This window comes from Falco peregrinus, chromosome 2 (assembly GCF_023634155.1).
Source record: "Falco peregrinus isolate bFalPer1 chromosome 2, bFalPer1.pri, whole genome shotgun sequence".
NCBI classification, from domain to species: Eukaryota; Metazoa; Chordata; class Aves; order Falconiformes; family Falconidae; genus Falco; species Falco peregrinus.
In genome coordinates this window covers 87078761-87097270 of record NC_073722.1, presented here as the reverse complement: position 1 = coordinate 87097270, position 18510 = coordinate 87078761, and the positions used below count along the sequence as shown (strand labels likewise).

General features: G+C 37.6%; 1 protein-coding gene across 5 annotated transcripts in view; it reads right to left on the bottom strand.

Moving 5' to 3' along the window:
- Positions 1–18510, bottom strand: part of TXNRD2 (thioredoxin reductase 2) — a 94448-nt gene that overhangs the window by 75115 nt on the left and 823 nt on the right. For 3 of the 5 annotated variants that reach the window (XM_055797111.1, XM_055797113.1, XM_055797110.1), the window contains exons 2-11: positions 18013–18078; positions 17307–17363; positions 16519–16663; positions 16128–16202; positions 15165–15243; positions 14080–14142; positions 13494–13564; positions 9269–9288; positions 8828–8919; positions 6126–6300 (exon numbers count right to left, since the gene is read on the bottom strand). In XM_055797111.1, coding sequence (XP_055653086.1) covers positions 6126–6300; positions 8828–8919; positions 9269–9288; positions 13494–13564; positions 14080–14142; positions 15165–15243; positions 16128–16202; positions 16519–16663; positions 17307–17363; positions 18013–18078 — 843 coding nt within the window. The remainder of the gene's footprint in view (positions 1–6125; positions 6301–8827; positions 8920–9268; positions 9289–13493; positions 13565–14079; positions 14143–15164; positions 15244–16127; positions 16203–16518; positions 16664–17306; positions 17364–18012; positions 18079–18510) is intronic. The other 2 variants (XM_055797114.1, XM_055797115.1) reach the window with 1 other exon arrangement.

Below are 18510 nucleotides of genomic sequence, written 5' to 3'. Positions count from 1 at the left end.
CTGCCCCCTGCACTTTTAATGCAGCACTATAGTCTCATCTTTAATAGACCCATACAATAACCACATAGCTGTGAAAAACACACAGATCCTTGCTTTCAGGGCCTGCCCCCAACTGCTTTTAACTTTAAAAGAAAAATCAGCTTTTTGATCTCTTCTTGCGAAATCTAACAGCGTGGCTTCCTAACAGGGCTGCCAGCCAACTTAGCTATGGAAAGTGACCACAGACTGGTTAACACACCTATTTCAGATACATGCTATGCTGATTATATTTTGATGTGGCATTTCTGTCCCATCATCTACTGATGGGCTCTGGTAATCACACTTGCACAAAGAGTAAGGTGAAGGCAGTATCAGGCTGCTGTGACCTTCAGGTGCAGCACCTTCAACAGTGGAGACTGAAACAGCTAAATTGAGAAGAAACCACAGGAATAGGCATAATCAGGTAAGTAGCAGCAATAAACAAGGGATAGCATATTCTTGCATACAGTAAGACTTCCTAGAGTGATAAAGTTGCAGCTGACAACAGAATTTTATAATGGGTCCTCTGCAGTTCCTTAATCACAGAAGCTGGAATGTCTGTTTGCCCCCCAGCATTTGAAAAAGCCAAACTAGAGCCAATCGAGCAGTTTATTACCAGGCATGACACTGCAGATGGCCGCTGTGAGGATACTGCAGAGTGACAGAACATTTTTTCTGGAGTAAAGCTAAAGCCCAATAGTCTTCTCCAGTTCTTCCCTATATCTCGCCTATATTCACCTATTTTGATACATCACTTCATAAACTTTACCCAGTTTGACCTTAATCAAAATTTCATCTGTGTTCCTAGTCTTGATACTCTTTCTCACCTTGCTCTGGGTGTCTGACACACTCCTCAGTTTAGTTTCAAGACCACTACCCTTTCCTCCTTCAAATCCCTCCTCAAAACCCACAAGGTGTTCACTAAAACATAGCCAGCAGATAATGACTAATAAAGACCAATACAGTGTAACTAATTTCCAGATTAAAATACTCACTACAGTAAGATTAACTAAGGTAAAAAAAGGTTCAGAACCTTTACTACATTGGTAGCAGCATGCACCAATTTTACAAGGATGATTTTGAACGTTTCATTCATTACTGATAAACTTTCAGCATGCTTGCCACAATCTGAAAAAAAAAATCTGACCCTTAGTGCCAGGGGAGTAACTGGTTCTTTGCCAAGTCTGCTAAGCTGTACGCTCTTGTAACATTGACAAGTAATAGTTGTTACGCACATCAATCATTTCAGCAGGAAGCTTGTGGCAACTATGGTGCAATCAGTAAATAGCTGGCCATCACCATCCACTGCACATCTGACGTTACTTGCATCTGGAGACATGTCACTTTGGTCCTACCCAAACAAAAATAAAAAGCAACTCCAAGTACATGCAACCATATGAAAACCTTACAGCATGGAACAGACTTCTAACAATTGTTTTTGCTTTGTTCTCAAGGTCCTGCACAAGGTAAAGTGGGCTAGAAACATATTCTGAGAAGAAAGCTATAGTTCACCTTTACATTAATTCTCCCACATTAAGCTTGTTTTAACCAAAGGTCTTGTACACCCTTGAAGGATGGATCTGACATCTCAAAAACTAGTACCCAACCACCATTCCCAAGTGAGGTCATTGGCTTAGTCTCCTAGATGCTTATGGGTGAACAGAACCTGTATTCTGGAGAAAGTGTCGCAGTAATGATCTTGGTTTCATGAGATTACTTTGGAGCATTTTCCAGCATTTTTTTTATAATTTATTTATACCACCACTCAGGTAAAAGCTAGCCATCATGTATCAACTCAAATAGCACCTTAGGGCTGAAACAGTCATGAATCCAAAACATTCTCTCACGCAGATTAGAGGCATAGCCTAGCATCTAACTCTTCCTCAACATGAAAAAGTGATCTTTGTAGCTACAAGCTGGTAAAATAAATAATGTAAAATAAAAGTTACACTCAAAGTTTATGAGTGAGTTAAATAAAAGAAGGAAAAAGTACCATCCAGGCCTCTTTCAGTGCAAACAAATTACTAGCACATTAAAAATAGCCCTCTTGAATAAAGTGTGACTCAATGTCACTAAAACTAGATAGGGAAACAACCTAAAAGCACTGGCCGATGTAACAGGAATGTAATTTTCGTTAGGACTGCAGAAACCACATCTTACCAGGACAGTAATGAATTAAATTAATGAGAGACATGGGAAGTTCAGAACAAAGACCCAGAGCCTCAGCAAACTACATCACATTAGCACTAACAGTTGTCTGAGATCAACCAAGATGCATTATTTTTCACTGAATATTTCAAAGGTTACAAACTGGATGGCAAGATTTTGTTCACAAAGACAAATATGGAGCCCATCCCCTTTTATATAGGAGCTGGTAGAGCTATGCTCACAGAAGACCACAGCAATATTTTACCATATGGGGCTCTTCAAAGATCTCTAAACAAAATTTCTGTTTTCTTAGTTAATCCAAACTGATTTCTTTGTAAGACTTGAAGAAAATTATCATTACTAAAAAAGGTATGTACTTAACCCTTTCTTAATATTGAACAGCAAGGATCTTATTTTACTGCACTACAAAATACATCTGCCAAGCACCCAGTCTAACACAAAGGTCAATATACTTGATAGCACATGATGCACAACACCTGATACCTGTTCAGATTTACATCAAGCTAAAGTTGTAATCCCTTTTTATAGCAAAAATGTTATTATTTCAAAGACACAGTGCTTTTGAACGCAAAGGAACTTGAGAATGGTTGTTCCACTGCTCTGATCATGGAGAAAACTCTTTGTAAAGCCAAACTTAAAATCTGCTGCTGGTTGTTGCTCTTTCTGTCAACAATTTACGGAGCGCAATACCTCACTTTCTCTGTCAGACTAATTCTGGGATATTTTGTAAACACCTGCTTGGTTTAATCATTAATTCAGCATTGCTCCTCTACACAGTAAGACCCCATTAGATATGCAGTAACTTAGTAATTTTTCTAAGGACTTAGTGAATAATCAGATTCCAGTTACAGCAGTGATCTTCTGCCATCTATTGCAAATTCAAAGGGAAATACTACTCACCATTTCTTTTTATATATTAGCTGTGTGACAACTGCAGCATTCAATCCACAGGTCTCAGTTCTCCAATAGCTGAAACAAACCCACTCTACAAGGCCTGATCTGCAACTTTGCCCTGTAGCTCAGTGGTTGCATCTGTTTATAGAATTGCCAGTTTCTACCCTTTTTTTTGGATGAAGACCCTATGCTCAGTCTGTACATGCACACACTCACCATTGCTCAGGTACATTAGGCAGCTAACATACACAGGGGTTTTTTGTGTACTTAAGGGCAGGGGGGATACTACATAATATTACAATATTGAATGAAAAAAAATCTCAAAAGCTTATAATTTGAGGAGAATTTGCACAAAAGCAGAAGCCAGCACTAGTAAAAGACACAAGGACATTACAGGACTAGACAGACAGAATCAAATAAAGGTCAAGAAAGTCGTTTCACTGATCTGGAATATTACAGCGTAGTCACTCAGCAAGGTAACACGGGCCAATAACATTTACCTGCAAAAGCTTTGGATTGAAACTTTTGAATTACATTAAAAGGTTTCAAAATAAGATAATTTTTTTCACCTCAAATGTTTTGACTGGTTCAAAAAGCTGCCAGAAAAGCAAAGACATCATTGTGCCTGCTTTTATTGGCTTATCCATACAAGCAGAAAATTACACATTCCCAAAGACAAACAAAACTCTTCATAGAAACACAATGTAAATTTTTGCAAAAGGCCTACATTAAGAGAGAATACCGTACCTTACCAAACTCAAACTATGTCCCTTGTCAGTAAATATTTTTAACATTATTCATAAAATCCTACTAAAATTCCACAATGCGCTTACAAAAATTCAGGAAAAATCTACTATAATTCAGGCTGCAATTAGCTAACAATAGCGGCTGCTTTTTAACTAACTCTACAAGCTGACTTTCTTCAATCAGTATTGTAACTGGCACGTCTGCAGACAGGAAATCCTCAACACTACCAAGTTTCCCAGCCTATATTACCTGAGACACCTGATGTGGGTGTGTTGATAGAGAGCAAAACAATGAATCACATCAACTGCACATCAATTAACCAGTTTTAACTGTTAATGTGTTTCATCCTTAAGGCTGGAGTGCCAATTTGAACACTAAAAAAAAAAAAAAAAAAGGCAACACAAAACCCCCAAACCCTCAAACTATTACTTTTGCATTTTCTAAATTAGAATTGTAACTCAAATGTATGACAAAAGTTATAATACACTTAGTTCCTCTGTATCAAAACAGTGAGTGGAGTCACATTACAAGTGAGCGGCAATAGTATATTATGCAACCTTATTCCATTATAATTATCACTAAATCAAGATTTTTTTCTTATTATTTCAATTTAATAGCTCTTTTTTCCACCTTAGACAAAAGTAAACAAGTTGACTTGACATCTCACAGGTGTGACTCCACCTCACTGTACTTTTACCAGAAAGCTTGACAAAAATCAAATACAGCATTTAGAAACCCACTTTCTGGAAACAGTTTCACTCCACCTCATGGAACATTATTCTACGGTTTTCAGGATTGTCACATCTCCAGATAGCATGACCTGTTTGCTCTCGGCAAGCTCTAGTGTCTTTAATTGTTTCTGGTGAGTATAATCCATTATTATAGGCTGTTTCCACAATTTATAGAAACCTATTGCACTTCTAAGACAACAGTAATCTCAACAAGCAAAAGAAAATGTTTGTCAAAACACACAACCTGCTCTGTTTGCAGTACTAGGAAAATACAATGCTGACTTAACCAGGGGAAAGGAACAACAGGACAATAGATTTAGCCCACTGGGCAAAATACAAAATGCTGTAAATGATCTGTTCCCATTTCCTCTAATGGACCTATTCTGTGACCACAAGAATCTAACTTCATCTGTTATCAACAAATATAAGATATTCCCCACTACTCTAAAACAGTGGTGTCAGATAAAAAGAACAGCATAAAAATGGAGTAGCTAAAAGGAATTGCTAAAGTTGCTAGTATTCTTCTGCAACAAAACAGGTTTCCTGGCCAGTAAGTTTCAGCTTATTTACTTTGTTCATCAGATATCATCCACTTGCCAAATATCACTACCAGCTTTAGCCATCCATTATTTATCTAGAATTCCAGATACTCCAAAGCTTTATAAACACAAAAGACAAGAGGTCTCCTATTCTGGTGGGCTTGCAGTCCATCTTAACCAATATAGGAACTGAGGATCGACTTGTAACAGCAACAAATGAGTAGCTTAGGGAGCTAATGCAGAAAGGGTATTTTTGTTCCTGTGGGCTGGAGCCTTTTACTATACATCATTTAGTGTGTTAATCCTTACAAGAAGTAGCATTTGACTCAAAGGAGGCAAAAACCCAAACATAATTCCCATTTCTGGTGATGATGCTCATAGCCATTTGTCACAAAATTATTTTTTTTTAAATGATATACTCTGACTTAGGCATCGTATATCAGTTCTGAAGGGTCTGAGATACGTGAAAGTTCCTAACCAGATTTCAAAAAGCTCTTAAGTTTCAAGGTTCCCTGCAACAAGCTTGGACTTTTGGGGACAATTACTTCTTTTTCTCTGAACTGGATGGTGGCTGCAATAACAAACACAAGCAACACAGTTCAGAAAAATCCCTAGAAGAAATGGCAGCTGCTTGAACTGGATACATAAGAACTGGTAGTGAATAGCTTCGTGAGTAAGTCAAGAGTATGGACTTAGAAAACACTATTTGCACCACAGAGGTTGATGGAATTCATGCTCTCACCCTCTAGTATATGTGAGGAAGACTAAATGGTCTCCCACTTATTGCAGCTCACGCGAAAGCTGTTACCACAGATTTCTTCCATTCATTGTAACTTTTGGGTTTTTTTAGACGGTAAGTGAACAAGTCAGGTATGCAAGAAAACAATTTTTAAAAATAACAATGTTTAGGTCACAAAATATTTCATATAAAAAAAGGGGGGGAGCTGTTTGGCCCCATACAACATGAGGGGACTTCATTTCCAGAATGGAAAGCACTGCAAATAATTGTTAAGATAATCAAGTTTACCTACTGCCCACATGACCGTGTCAAAGGAATCTGTTTCTTCTGTGCCCAGGTCAGTATTTTTCCAGGTGACTTGCAATCTATTGCTCTCCAATTTTTCAACTTTTGTCGGGAAACATCTCTTTAGAAATTTTGTGCCATAAGATTCCATGTGCTCCGTTACTAAAGATGCCATTTGCTGTTGAGTAGGGGGGAAAAAAAATGTTTATTCTTAGATATATGACCTTTTAAATGTAAAACCCTCCTTCAACTGTCTTCTTGAAAATCCAGTAAATACCCTGTGCATTTCAAATGTTCTTTGTCAGTTACTATGCATTGTCAACACATGACAATTTATTGAGCCAGTATGACCTGCAACTCCATTCCAATAGGCATCTACATCTGAATATTCAAATTCTTTTCAAAAAAGTACAACAGTATATGAATAAAACTGTTGCTTTTAAATAATTTGTTGCTTACACAATAACAGCAGCCAGAATATATTCAATTTAACAGTACCATAATTACCATTTTCTGGCAGCTTGATGAGAATTAAATACTTTCATAAAGCTAAGGAAGAAAAAATATTTCCCTTTGCCATGACATCTTTCATTTCTCTGCAATGACTATAAATGACTAAAGTTTCTGGAAAGTTCTACTACAAAAGGGAAATAATGCTTTTGTCCTAAGAGCCTGTTTGAAAAAATGTCACACCACAGTCAAGTAGCAAAGTGTCACATTGATAGGTTTATCCGAAAATGTCATTGCTCTTGACTGCAGTAATTCAGGTTGCCTTTCGTCAAAGAATATGTTTATAACTTAAAGTATATTATCACAAAACCACTAACACAGAACAACTACATGCAAGCTCACAGCTTACAAAACTGTATTTTCAAACTTTTTACTAACTAATATGAAAGCAACAGCAGGGTTATACCTCTTCAGAAACATGATAGCTCACTAACCAGTTTCCATCAGACTCAGTGTGGCTACAGACTGATTATTTTATCTCTATTAATAATTTCTTAACTCTGAAATATCTATTCTGCTCTTCATGCCTACAACGGATCAAGTTCTCAGAGAAAGCCCTACTGTGTTTTATGAAGTGCCACACACACATTTAATACTATTCCCTGCTTGCTCAGATCTCATGCTGTTACAGGTGTAGATTTCTTCAATGATGACTGCAAATTCCAAGACACATTCTTCTACAACGTTTGCAAACTCTGGTACACATACCACTAGTCTTAAGGAAGCCACTTCAAAGTGGGAGTGGCTGGCACACACCAGGAGCTGTCACTACCTGCAGTGGTACTTGTCACTGCTGCTCCTAACAGCACCACTCCCTCCTCAAAAACTGTGCTATTACACATGAAAATAATTTTCCTACACACTGTATGTGCAAAGCAGTTCTCAAAAACAAACCCATGGTTCTATCACCCTTTCATCAACTTTGGCCTGGAAGTGTTTTGCACTATTGCAATTAAGCACTAAAAAAAAAAAATCCTAATTCACAATCCCAAGAATAATTAAGTTAATGTGCATTCATTCCCAATCTGAAAACACTCTTTTCAAGTAATTAACATGACAGGCTTCATTCCTGAGGCTAACATTTTCCCAAGTTATTTGCCTGAGAAAAAATTTGTTGGAAACTTCAAAGGAAAAGTTCACTGAGTGAAAACCCAGAACTCTCTCGCTGTTTTAAGAGCATTACAGAAACTTTTCCTTCAAAGTAGTGTTAGCATCAAATCTTGCAGGGGCAGAAGATTCATAATCACCTTTAACGTACCCTCTCTAAAGATCTATGAACCAAAAGGACTACCAGGCCCTCAAAGAGATCATCTAACCTGTAGAACAGAAGCTACAAAATCACATCCAAGCAATGCCTTTTTACTGGATCCAGTAACTTGTCTTTAACCCAAAGTTGCTATACTACCTTCTGTTGCTTCTTTAAGCAGTTATACTTTTTTACACAAATCCTGTATAAAACCTTTGTTGTTGTTGCCTTTTCTCATTGTTATTTCCAATTGCTTTTAGTCTGTTTACACAGGAATGAATTACTGGCCCAAACGGTTTTCTATTTTGTCAGCAGAGTCAGGACCACTTATACTTTTAAATAAAACTCCTCAAAATCTTTCCCGATTTTGAAACGTTTTTTCTCTTTAAATTTTCCTGCCTGAAAGTTTTTGCATTTAATTTTCTCCATCTTAGGGTTGATAGTTCCACTGAAATCACTGTATTATTTTTTTTACCTAGTTATAACCATCATTGCTTTGAAAGTGATAAGGTCAAGATTGCCAATTCCTGTGTCATTACAAACTTTCAGCTTACTGATTTATTTACATTCTTCATAATGAACTCCACACTGTACTACTTCATGTTAAGTCCAATAATTTATTTTAAAAATCATTATCTGTAACTCCTAGAAATTCAGGATTATTTTAAAGAGATTGTTTAATGTTTTTAGCAGCGGCATAAATCTCTCCCATGCTTCCCAAACTTTTCCATCTTGTTTTCAATTAAGCAGGAGGAAAAAAAAAAAAGATTTGCTTTTCTGAGTACAGTATCAAGAGATGAGATAGGAAAACTAGGTAATATTTATTTAGTTTCTCTTTAGAAAGCACATACTAGGAAATGTTTGGAGAAGCCAACAACACTTTAAAAAGTATATTTTTGTCTCCTAATGTATTTGATATATAAGGAGATATAAAATATTCTGTACTTGCCTGATCAAACCCACGAAGTGGGATACTTCTCATCATGACTGTTGTGTCCAACCCAATGCCCGTTAGAAAACCAGCACATTCAAGTGAAACATCTTGTGAAGCATGAGTTAAGGAAATATAAACAATAATTTCAGATAAATGCAATATAAAAGGGTAGTATACAAGTGGGCTTTTTACCTAGAGGTATCAATTTCTTCTCACGCAGACATCTTTAGTTTGCTTAGAATATTTTCCTCATAGAAAACATTGCTTTTCAAATCCTGAGAATTTATCCTCAACTGACCTTAATTCCCATGATGCTACTGCATAGAAAACTGTTACTATTCTATTACCAACTCAACTACAGGGCATGAGCAAAGGAATTCTGAAAACTGAGCTTTCATAGGAATGACAACTATGCTGCTTATAATCATAAATCATCACAGCTTTTTCAAAGGATACAGCTCGCTCCAACAACCAACCTGTTACACAAAAAGAAAAAAAGAATAAAGCAGCAGAATGAGCTTGTGCATATTTCTGCACAACTAAAAAAAATATTTTCTAAAGTATGTAGAGTTACAAAATTACAGGTTTGAGGAGCGGATCTGATGTTGTTAGATTGGAAGAAAGAGCATGGCCTGCCAACTCCAACGAAGACAAACACTATAACATGTGGGTTTATTATATTAACAGATTAAAAAAGAACAGGCCTATAAGACATAAGGAATTGTTTTTATATTGTAAAGAGACATATAAACACATACCCTGAAAGTTAAAGTGAAGAAAGCCATGAAAAACTCAGAGAAACTAGCAAGGTTAAGAGGCATCACAAGTATTTCAGTTGTGTTCTATGACATACCTTGGTTGGAAATATCTGGACTAGACACTGACAGATGTCTCCCCCTGTGCCTATTACTACTGATGCCTCATCTCTACAGGGTGTCTCAGCACCATTGCCTCTGAGACAGGAGACAACATATAAACACACAGACATGCAGCAGTCTTGTCAGAACTCATTATCTTAACATTTCTAGAGGTATCTTAATTACTAAATACATTTTGAAATTGTTTTTAAGAAAACATAACACAAACAGAAGTTAAGCATGTTTGAAATTCATAGAATTATTGATTTGTTTAGGTTGGAAAAGACCTTTAAGATCATCGAGTCCAACTGTTAACTCAGCACTGCCAAGTGCACTGCTAAACCACGTCCCTAAGTGCCACATCTACACATCTCTTAAACACCTCCAGGGATAGGGACTCAACCACTTCCCTGGGCAGCCTGTTCCAGTGCTTAACAACCCTTGCAGTGAAGTCATTTCTCCTAATACGCACCCTAAACCTGCCCTGGTGCAACTTGAGGCCGTTTCCTCTTGTCCTATCACTTGTTACCTGGGAGAAGAGACTGACACCCACCTTGCTACAACCTCCTTTCAGGTAGTTGTAGAGACTGATAAGGTCCCCTTGAGCTTAAACCTCTCCAGGCTAAACACCCTCGGCTCCCTCAGCCGCTCCCCATCAGATTTGTGCTCCAGACCCTTCCCCAGCTCTATTGTCCTTCTCTGGACACACTCCAGCACCTTGACATCCTTCTTGAAGTGAGGGACCCAAAACTGAAGCCAGGATTTGAGGTGTGGCCTCACCAGTGCTGAGTACAGGGGGACAATCACTGCCCCAGTCCTGCTGGCCACACTATTTTGGATAAAAGCCAGGATGCTGTTGGCCTCCTTGGCCACCTGAGCACACTGCTGGCTCATATTCAGCCAGCTGTTGACCAGCACCCCCAGGTCCTTTCCCACCAGGCAGCTTTCTGGCCACTCTTCCCCAAGCCCGTAGCCTTGTGTGGGGCTGTTGTGACCCAAGTGCACTCAGCCTTGTTGAACCTCATACAACTGGCCTCAGCCCATCAGTCCAGCCTGTCCAGATCCCTCTGCAGAGCCTTCTGCCCTCAAGTAGGTCAACACTCCTGCCCAATTTGGTGTTATCTGCAAACATACTGAGGGTGTGCTCAATCCCATTGTTCTGTTTTGTCTTCTACATTTTGCTTGATTCCAGACCACAGTACCATAGACTCTTAAATCCATGGAAAAACACACACAAACGGAAGGCTAACACAAAGCGGTGCAGGCACTGCAGTCTCTCTTTATAAAGAGGTATCATTCATCAATTTTAACTAAAATTTACAAAGCAATGATCCACCCTGTTACCAGAAAAACTATCAGTATACATGCTTACAAAGACAGAAATGTTTTCATAGGACATAAAAAGCCTTAGAAAATTAAAATATATGTGAACATGTGTGGCAACTAAAAACAAATGTTAGAGGCATAATGAAGCTCTGTAGACAGCAAATTTGGCTTCTCTTGGCCCTGCCACTGACTAGTCACATATCCCTAGGAAAGTTTTTTTCCCCAACACTGCAAGACAGAAACAAGTCCAATACTTGGAAAACTCTTCATACACAGTGTATCTTATGCTAAGAAAGCAGAGCAAAAATTAAATGCTGTCTTATGGCCTATACCTTACCCTAAACCAATCTGCACCACCTCCTAGTTCTAAATGAGATGCTTTTAAACTTCTGAAAAGTGCAGACATGGGGGCTGCTGCTCTTTAAGCCCCAGGGATTGCAGAGTCAGTACAACACATGTTTTCTCACAAAAGACCCTAGATAACATCTATCCATCCTATAATAAAAACATACAACTTCTGAAGGCGTACAGAGAACAGGTTGAGCTAAAGAGATAAAAATCTGCTAGTCTGGGTTTTATGTTTGGCAAACAATTTAACATAGAGAGAAATAAATTTTTGCAGCATTAGGGCATCTGGTTTATCTGTGAATGGATGATCACCCCATTTTTTAGCATGTATCTCCTGCTACGTGCTGCAAAAAGCCACACACTGCCGGTAAAGAAATATCTGCTGGACATTCACAGGGAATACAATGAGAATATCTGTAATTTAGGCATATGCTTGCCGTTCTTTTTCATTAGATGAAAAATAGATGCCAGCTGGCAGTTATTCATCGCATCAGCACTACATTATTCACAATTTCTTCTACAAGGTAGAGGGTTCCTGGGTATTGTCAGTGTCTAACAGAAAAGTTCAGAAAGCAGAACCTAACTTCATTCACACCTGCTCAATCTCTCACTCATTCTGAATATATTTCAAGGCATCTTTTCTAATGCACTCTGCCAAACCCCTTCATGTCAGTAGCAAGAATTTCTTCACAATGTTTGTATATCTAAGGGACTTTTAAGTTGGTTAATGGTTTGCTCTTTAATTTTTTTTTATTTTATATGAATAACTGTGGGACTGACAGTTCTATAACCCCCAGGCATGTAATTTGTAGCTGAGATATGTACATTTGGAGAGGGAGGAAAGAAAGAATAAGTACAACACAGCTCAGACTAGAAACAAAAGGTGTTAAACTGAACCTTGGGAACATTTAAAATAGAAACAAATCTGACAGAAACAAACCTTTAACAACTCCCTAGCTCATTTGCTAGGACACAGCCTGATAAAGCACAGAAATGCTACTGTAGCCCCTGCAGGCTTATTTTGACTAAATCTCAGGAATGCAACATATAAACACTAGACTCCCACATTACACTGTTACAACTTGCATTACCAGCAACTGGACAAAAGCCACATTTTCACAGAAACATCTTACAGGGATAAATCTTCTGTTTAGTTTTTGTGGGGGGGGTTTGTTGGTTTTGGGGTTTTGTGTTTGGTTTTTGGGTTTTTTGGGGTTTTTTTTAAATTTCCTCACATAAATCATGCTCTCAAAATTCAGGAGGTGACTGATATAGTACAAACAACAGCAAATTTACTTTCCTTTTTAAACTGTACCAAGCAGCCTTGTTTATCTATTTGATGTTTAGCTTAACACAGTGCATTTTTTTATATTAGAAAGTCACAGACATGAATGGCAGCACTGTTTTCTTTCAAAACACTAGTATTACAGCTTCAAGCCTCTTTTCTTATATATACTTTACTTTTTCTAGATTTGCTTCATAGAGAAAAGAAAAAAAGCCTAGTATTATCTGACTTTCATGCTAGCATATCTGCATTTCCTATCACAATTATTTCCATCAGGACATTTCTCTGTAGTGCAATACTGACTCAGAATTTTACTGTACTCTGTGCTGTAAAAAAGACAGACTATGGCATTTTAGTATTTCCATTAAAACCAATTTTTTCGTATTTCAGTTCAACAATAGCTCCCAACACATAAGAAAAGGCAAAAGTAACCCAACTGTCTCATCATATTTTCTTTTGTTATCAGAACTTCCACCACTTAAAAGAACATAATTTTATGTTGGAGTTTCTTTCATAACTGAAGAGCAATTTCACATACCTCAGTAGCAAAGAATAGGAACAGTACAGACTTTGTTTAAGTTTATGCTGCCCTCTCGTGACTTCCACGTATAATGGCTACAGCAAAGATGGTGAAAATTTGTATTTAATTTTATTTTAGAAGGAAATTTCTTAAGGGCTGTGCGTGTCTAATCTGTTAATTACTAATGAAGGCTGGTAGTGTGATGCTGATGCACAGCAAAACAAATTCTCAGAAGGAAAACAGAAGGACAGAAAATCTGGTATATAAAAGGCAGTTTTGAACATTTTTCACCTTGCCATAAAGAAAATGCCAGCATCTGTTAAAGCCATGGTAAGGTAAACTTACGTTTTTCCAGGAGATTCTTTTAACCAGAATAGATCATCACTTGTAATTCCGTACTCCAGTGCGCCTGCAACCTATGATCACACAGGTAAGATCTTGAATCTACAATGCAAGTCCAGGCAGCAAAAAAACCCTAGTAGTAACCTGGGCTGTATTAGCTGAAGTATAGCCAGTAGGTCAAGTGGAATATATCTAGGGTTTCCCAAATATGTTATCCAGCCTTTGTCTTTGGAGATTTTCAAACTCTGACTGCAAAAAGCCCTGAGCAACACAGTCTGACCTCACAGCTGACTCAATAACTGACCCCAACCTCCTTGAGCAGAAGGTTGAACTAGATGACTGCTAGAGATCCCTTTCAACTTTAATTATCCTACAGCTCTTAGCAACATCAACATACTAAATTGATAAAAAATATTTTCTGTGGAAATGTATTTCTGAAAAGCCTGTGCTTTATATAAAGGACAATTTTTCACACAACACAAGTACAAAAATCTCTCATGTGTTATTTTATATTATTTATCCCCCAAATGTTCTTCATTATCTGCAACAAAATTAGTAAAGCCGTTCTTAGATGGCAAGTGTAACTTACCTGTGTAGGATATTTTGGTCTTCCTCCAGTAGCAATGACAATATTTTCTGCAGTAACAATAGTCTACAAATAAAAACACAAAATCAAAATCAAGCATTTGAAATAATTTTATCTGTCTTTAGATTTTATCTATGTACAAATAAGTGATAAATGAGAAAGTTGGCACTACCATCTGCTATTTATATGATATAATAATCAGCAATGCATTAAAAAAAGGATGGAGCTAAAATAAACTAATACATGCAGAATTTTCTCCCACACATTCTCTACCATTTTTTGTTTTAATGAAATTGCTCCTGTACTGGACAAGATCCTGATGACTACTTGGAAGCAACAGTTGTGCATGAACAACGGCTTTTTAAAATCAATTTTTGCTTAGGACAAAACACACAGAAATCACAGCAAATGAATTCTATCTTCAAAGTCCAAAGTTAATCTACCTCAAAAGTAGCATGTTTTCAGAAAATGCTAGGCCAAAATCTATCCCAAAAAACTTTTGTTGTCTCAAGCTGGTATTAACCAGTAACATTATTTGATTCCCTCAAAGAGGTGTTAAAAATGCATGTTCAGTGTCTTGTTAAATATGCAGAAAAGACCACCATTCTGTTACGTGACCCAGTTGCTTGAAGCTGTGCATTCAGTATAATTGCCTCCCACATACAATCTTATATTAGAGAGCTAATCACCCTTACAATTCATCTGAAGGAGGAAAACATCTCAGACTGATTTAATGCTCAGAGCAACAAGGAGATGTTGGCCCTCTTTACATCTTTGTAAGTGTCTACCAAAGCAGTATGACTCTGACAGAAAAAAAAAATATCTTTTGTCTCAGCTCTTGTATCTGCAGAGAGAAAGCAATGGCATTTAACTGACAGGTTACAGGCTAGGGACTTAGCAGGCAACAGTCCAAGTTCATAAACATCTTCTCTGTGGAAAATGCAAAACTTCCTTACCAAAATGATAATGAATACCTAAAGCACAATGCAACAGTACAATCTAGCTCTCAGTCGACCTGAAAAATCAACACATGAAGACCTGAAATGTTTGAAGTGAATGACATTGAAGAGATCAGCCCAGCAGCTCACCTCTTTACCTGCTTTTGTTAAACCACGGACTGTATACGGATCAGAAAATCTTCCTTTCATGTTGAAATATTTCACCTTCCTGTTTAAAAGAAAACAGCAACGTGATGCACGCTTAACAAAGAATAGGAATTAAATACAATCAATTACTTTTTCCATATCCGAAGTGCTAAAAAGGCATAGAAAAGTAAAAGGAAGAAAGCATTTCATTTCACAGGTTGGTTTGCCACTCTGTCACATAATTTAAGTCACTTAATTCTTGTGTCATAGCTAATTCCTCTATACATCAGAGTACCTAACCTTGTAATATGCTTTGGGATCAGGTTATTGACCTCTTCAAATGACACATTTTCCACTAGCATAGCATTACTGTTACTTTCTATAAGATTACTTATAGATCTTATTTGAGAGCATGATTTATGTAAGAATTTTATGAGAATGATCTCATTTAAAAGCATTCAAAAGTGACTCGGTAGGAGTCACAAGACTAGAACCTGTCAAATTATCTGTTAATTTAATTTCTCTATAAAATGAACTGCATGCTGAAAAACTCAGAACCATTTCAGCACTGAAAGCAAAAAAAGCCAGCTGCTAGCATAGTGTTATCTGTGGGCCTGTATGGCATATAAATTTTGGTAGACAAGCTTGAAATTACCTTGAGAAACCCTGACTACTTCATATTAATGCAAATCCTCTCCAGATTAAAGAGGGCATTCCCTGATCACTACGGTGTTAGAAAGCTTTCACATATGGTCACTTTCAACTACTACTTCCCAGAAAAGGGGGAAAGAGGTGGGGGGAAATCACTTACATTGGCAAGGGTACTTAAAGTCCTGAGCAGAAAGGACTTGCAAACTCAGAATATTAGCTCTAATGAGAAACTCTAAAGGAAATTCAGCAATTCTACAAGGAGAGGAGCAGCTCCTTGACTATGGGAAGAAAGATGAAATTAAAAAACTTATTTACTTGTCTTGTAGTTGCACTCTGTGTCCCCAGTTCAAGGATTTCACATAATTCTGAACAGCTTGTGCCATCACAGACCTATCGCAAAACAAGAAACTGAAAATGAAGTCACGGCATCACAAATTCAGACTATGCAACTCAAAGATACAGGCAATTGCTAGAAATTAGGAGTGTTCTACATTAGTTTTTGCTATGAAAGTAAATTACCAAGTCTGAGTCAACACTGTACCTGCCTTGATAAACCAGTAAGTACAGTTCTGTGTTTTAAACAAGGAGCAGTCTAAAAAGCTTCACACAAAATTAACTTCCCTAACTGTCCCTAAATAAACACCAACTGGGAAAGGTTGTTATGTATTTGCAGCACATAGGAGTGGATATGGGCAATAATCTTTACCATGTATGATGAACAGGTTGGGCTATATTCCAGCCATAGTGCTGGGCATCTTTAAGGGCACTCCTTAAAAGGGCTGCTTGATGCATAAGCTTTTTAGGAATGCAGCCAACATTCACACAAGTTCCACCAAGTCCCCATTTGGTTCCTTGGGAGAAAAAAAAAAAAAAAAAGAAAACAAAAGTAAATGCATCAGGTTAGCATAACTTAATGCAATTGGATTACTTAAGAGTATTAGGTTGTTCACGCAATTAGTTTAAAAGTCCTGAAACAACATGGAGTTTACTCTCTCCTACAGATCAGTTTCTAACTCTGCTTATGGTCATTTTTTTAATAAAAAACATCTCTATATTATTCTTCTAAAATTCAAACCATCTCAAGATATTTCTCAGAGCTCTGAAGATCCAGTTACTACATAATCACATTTGCTTATTTGCATTTGCAGATCTTATTTTACATATTATACATGAAAAGCCTCAACATGATATGATTCATGGTTTTTAGAAATTGTAAATGACATTTTGACAGAGACAATATTCTCACATATTTAAGTTCAAAGTCTACTGCAAATGGTGGCATTCAAACACTGCTAACAACATTAATGTGCAGGAACTGTCAGAGCTGGGACATGGGAAGGAATGAGCAGTACAGCAAGCTGGGCTTAAGGACTTTTACTACAAGCAAAGTAGGTAGTGTGGCTTTGGCCACTTCACTGCCTGAAGCAATCTGCTGACCCAGGCAACCATTTTACACACATGTCCAAACATTATCCTAGTATTTCTCTTCCATACCTTGTGGAGAAGGTTCTACATAATCCAAAACAGCTACTTTCCTTCCAAACCGAGCAGCTTTAAACAAAAAGCAAGACAAGGTATTTAAAGAAGGGAGAAACACACAAGCTTAAACATTTTTAGTAGCACAGGTACAGATGTACAGGAGATGATAGCTGGTGGTATCTACTGTCTTAACTCAAGATAGGGACCCAGGTTGCCTACGTAGTCAGCAGATTCTCCAGAAGATACTTAATAACCCAGACTAGAGCCTGCAGCTTCCACCAACCCTAAAAATGCAATTTGACCCCAGATGAGATGTTTAAGAATCTTATGGACTGTTGAGCACATTACATTGAGTTACAAAGGGGCAAGGTTCTCTACAGCAGTTAAACAGCTCTTGGAAACAGTCTGAAGGGACTGCTGTTTCAACACATAAATAAGAAACATTATAATTTTTAAAATACAGTCTGTATGGAGGCACTCAGAGTATTTTACAATAACAGTGAAATAAAAATTTATTAGATTTTCCCATAACAAAAGAAGAAACATTTTTTTAACAGGTTAATAGGAAAGCCAAACAAGCTCACCCCACCCAAGGGTGTGAATTAATTCACAGATTAACTATATGGAGCAGAGTTAACGATTAATGTGCAGGAACTGACGTATGCTGTTTCTTTAAAAGCTTTAAGCTAAATGAAAACTTTTATTATTTATACATACAAACCTTCTTTTGCACAAGCAAGGCCTCCAGAGCCTCCACCGATTACCAGAAGATCATACTCATTCTTTCCTGTGAAGAGGACGTGAAAAAAAGAGAAACAGGCAAGGAAAACGGAAGAGGTGTGTAAAAAGGTAAATATCAAAAAGTACACTGTTTTTTACAATTTACTATTGCTGATTTGGGTTTTCTTTACTAGAGCACTGTGTTTTTTCAGTGCCCCAAGGTGTTCTCCAAAATTTGTTAAACTATCTACTCTGGTTTTGTGAATGAAATACAGAAAATAAAGCAATCCAAAAGAAGTGAGGAAATAGATTTTTACACAATGTCCCATGAAGCTTCTGCTGTATGATCAGACAGTTGCAGCTTGGATCCAGCATAGGTCTTCTGTTCTGCATTACAGCAGCAAGTTCTGCACAGGGATCTCTCAGCAGGGTCACCATATCAGGCTGGCAAAGCCTCAGTGGCAATGCGGGCCTTGCAGGGGTGCAGCGGGGTGGCCGG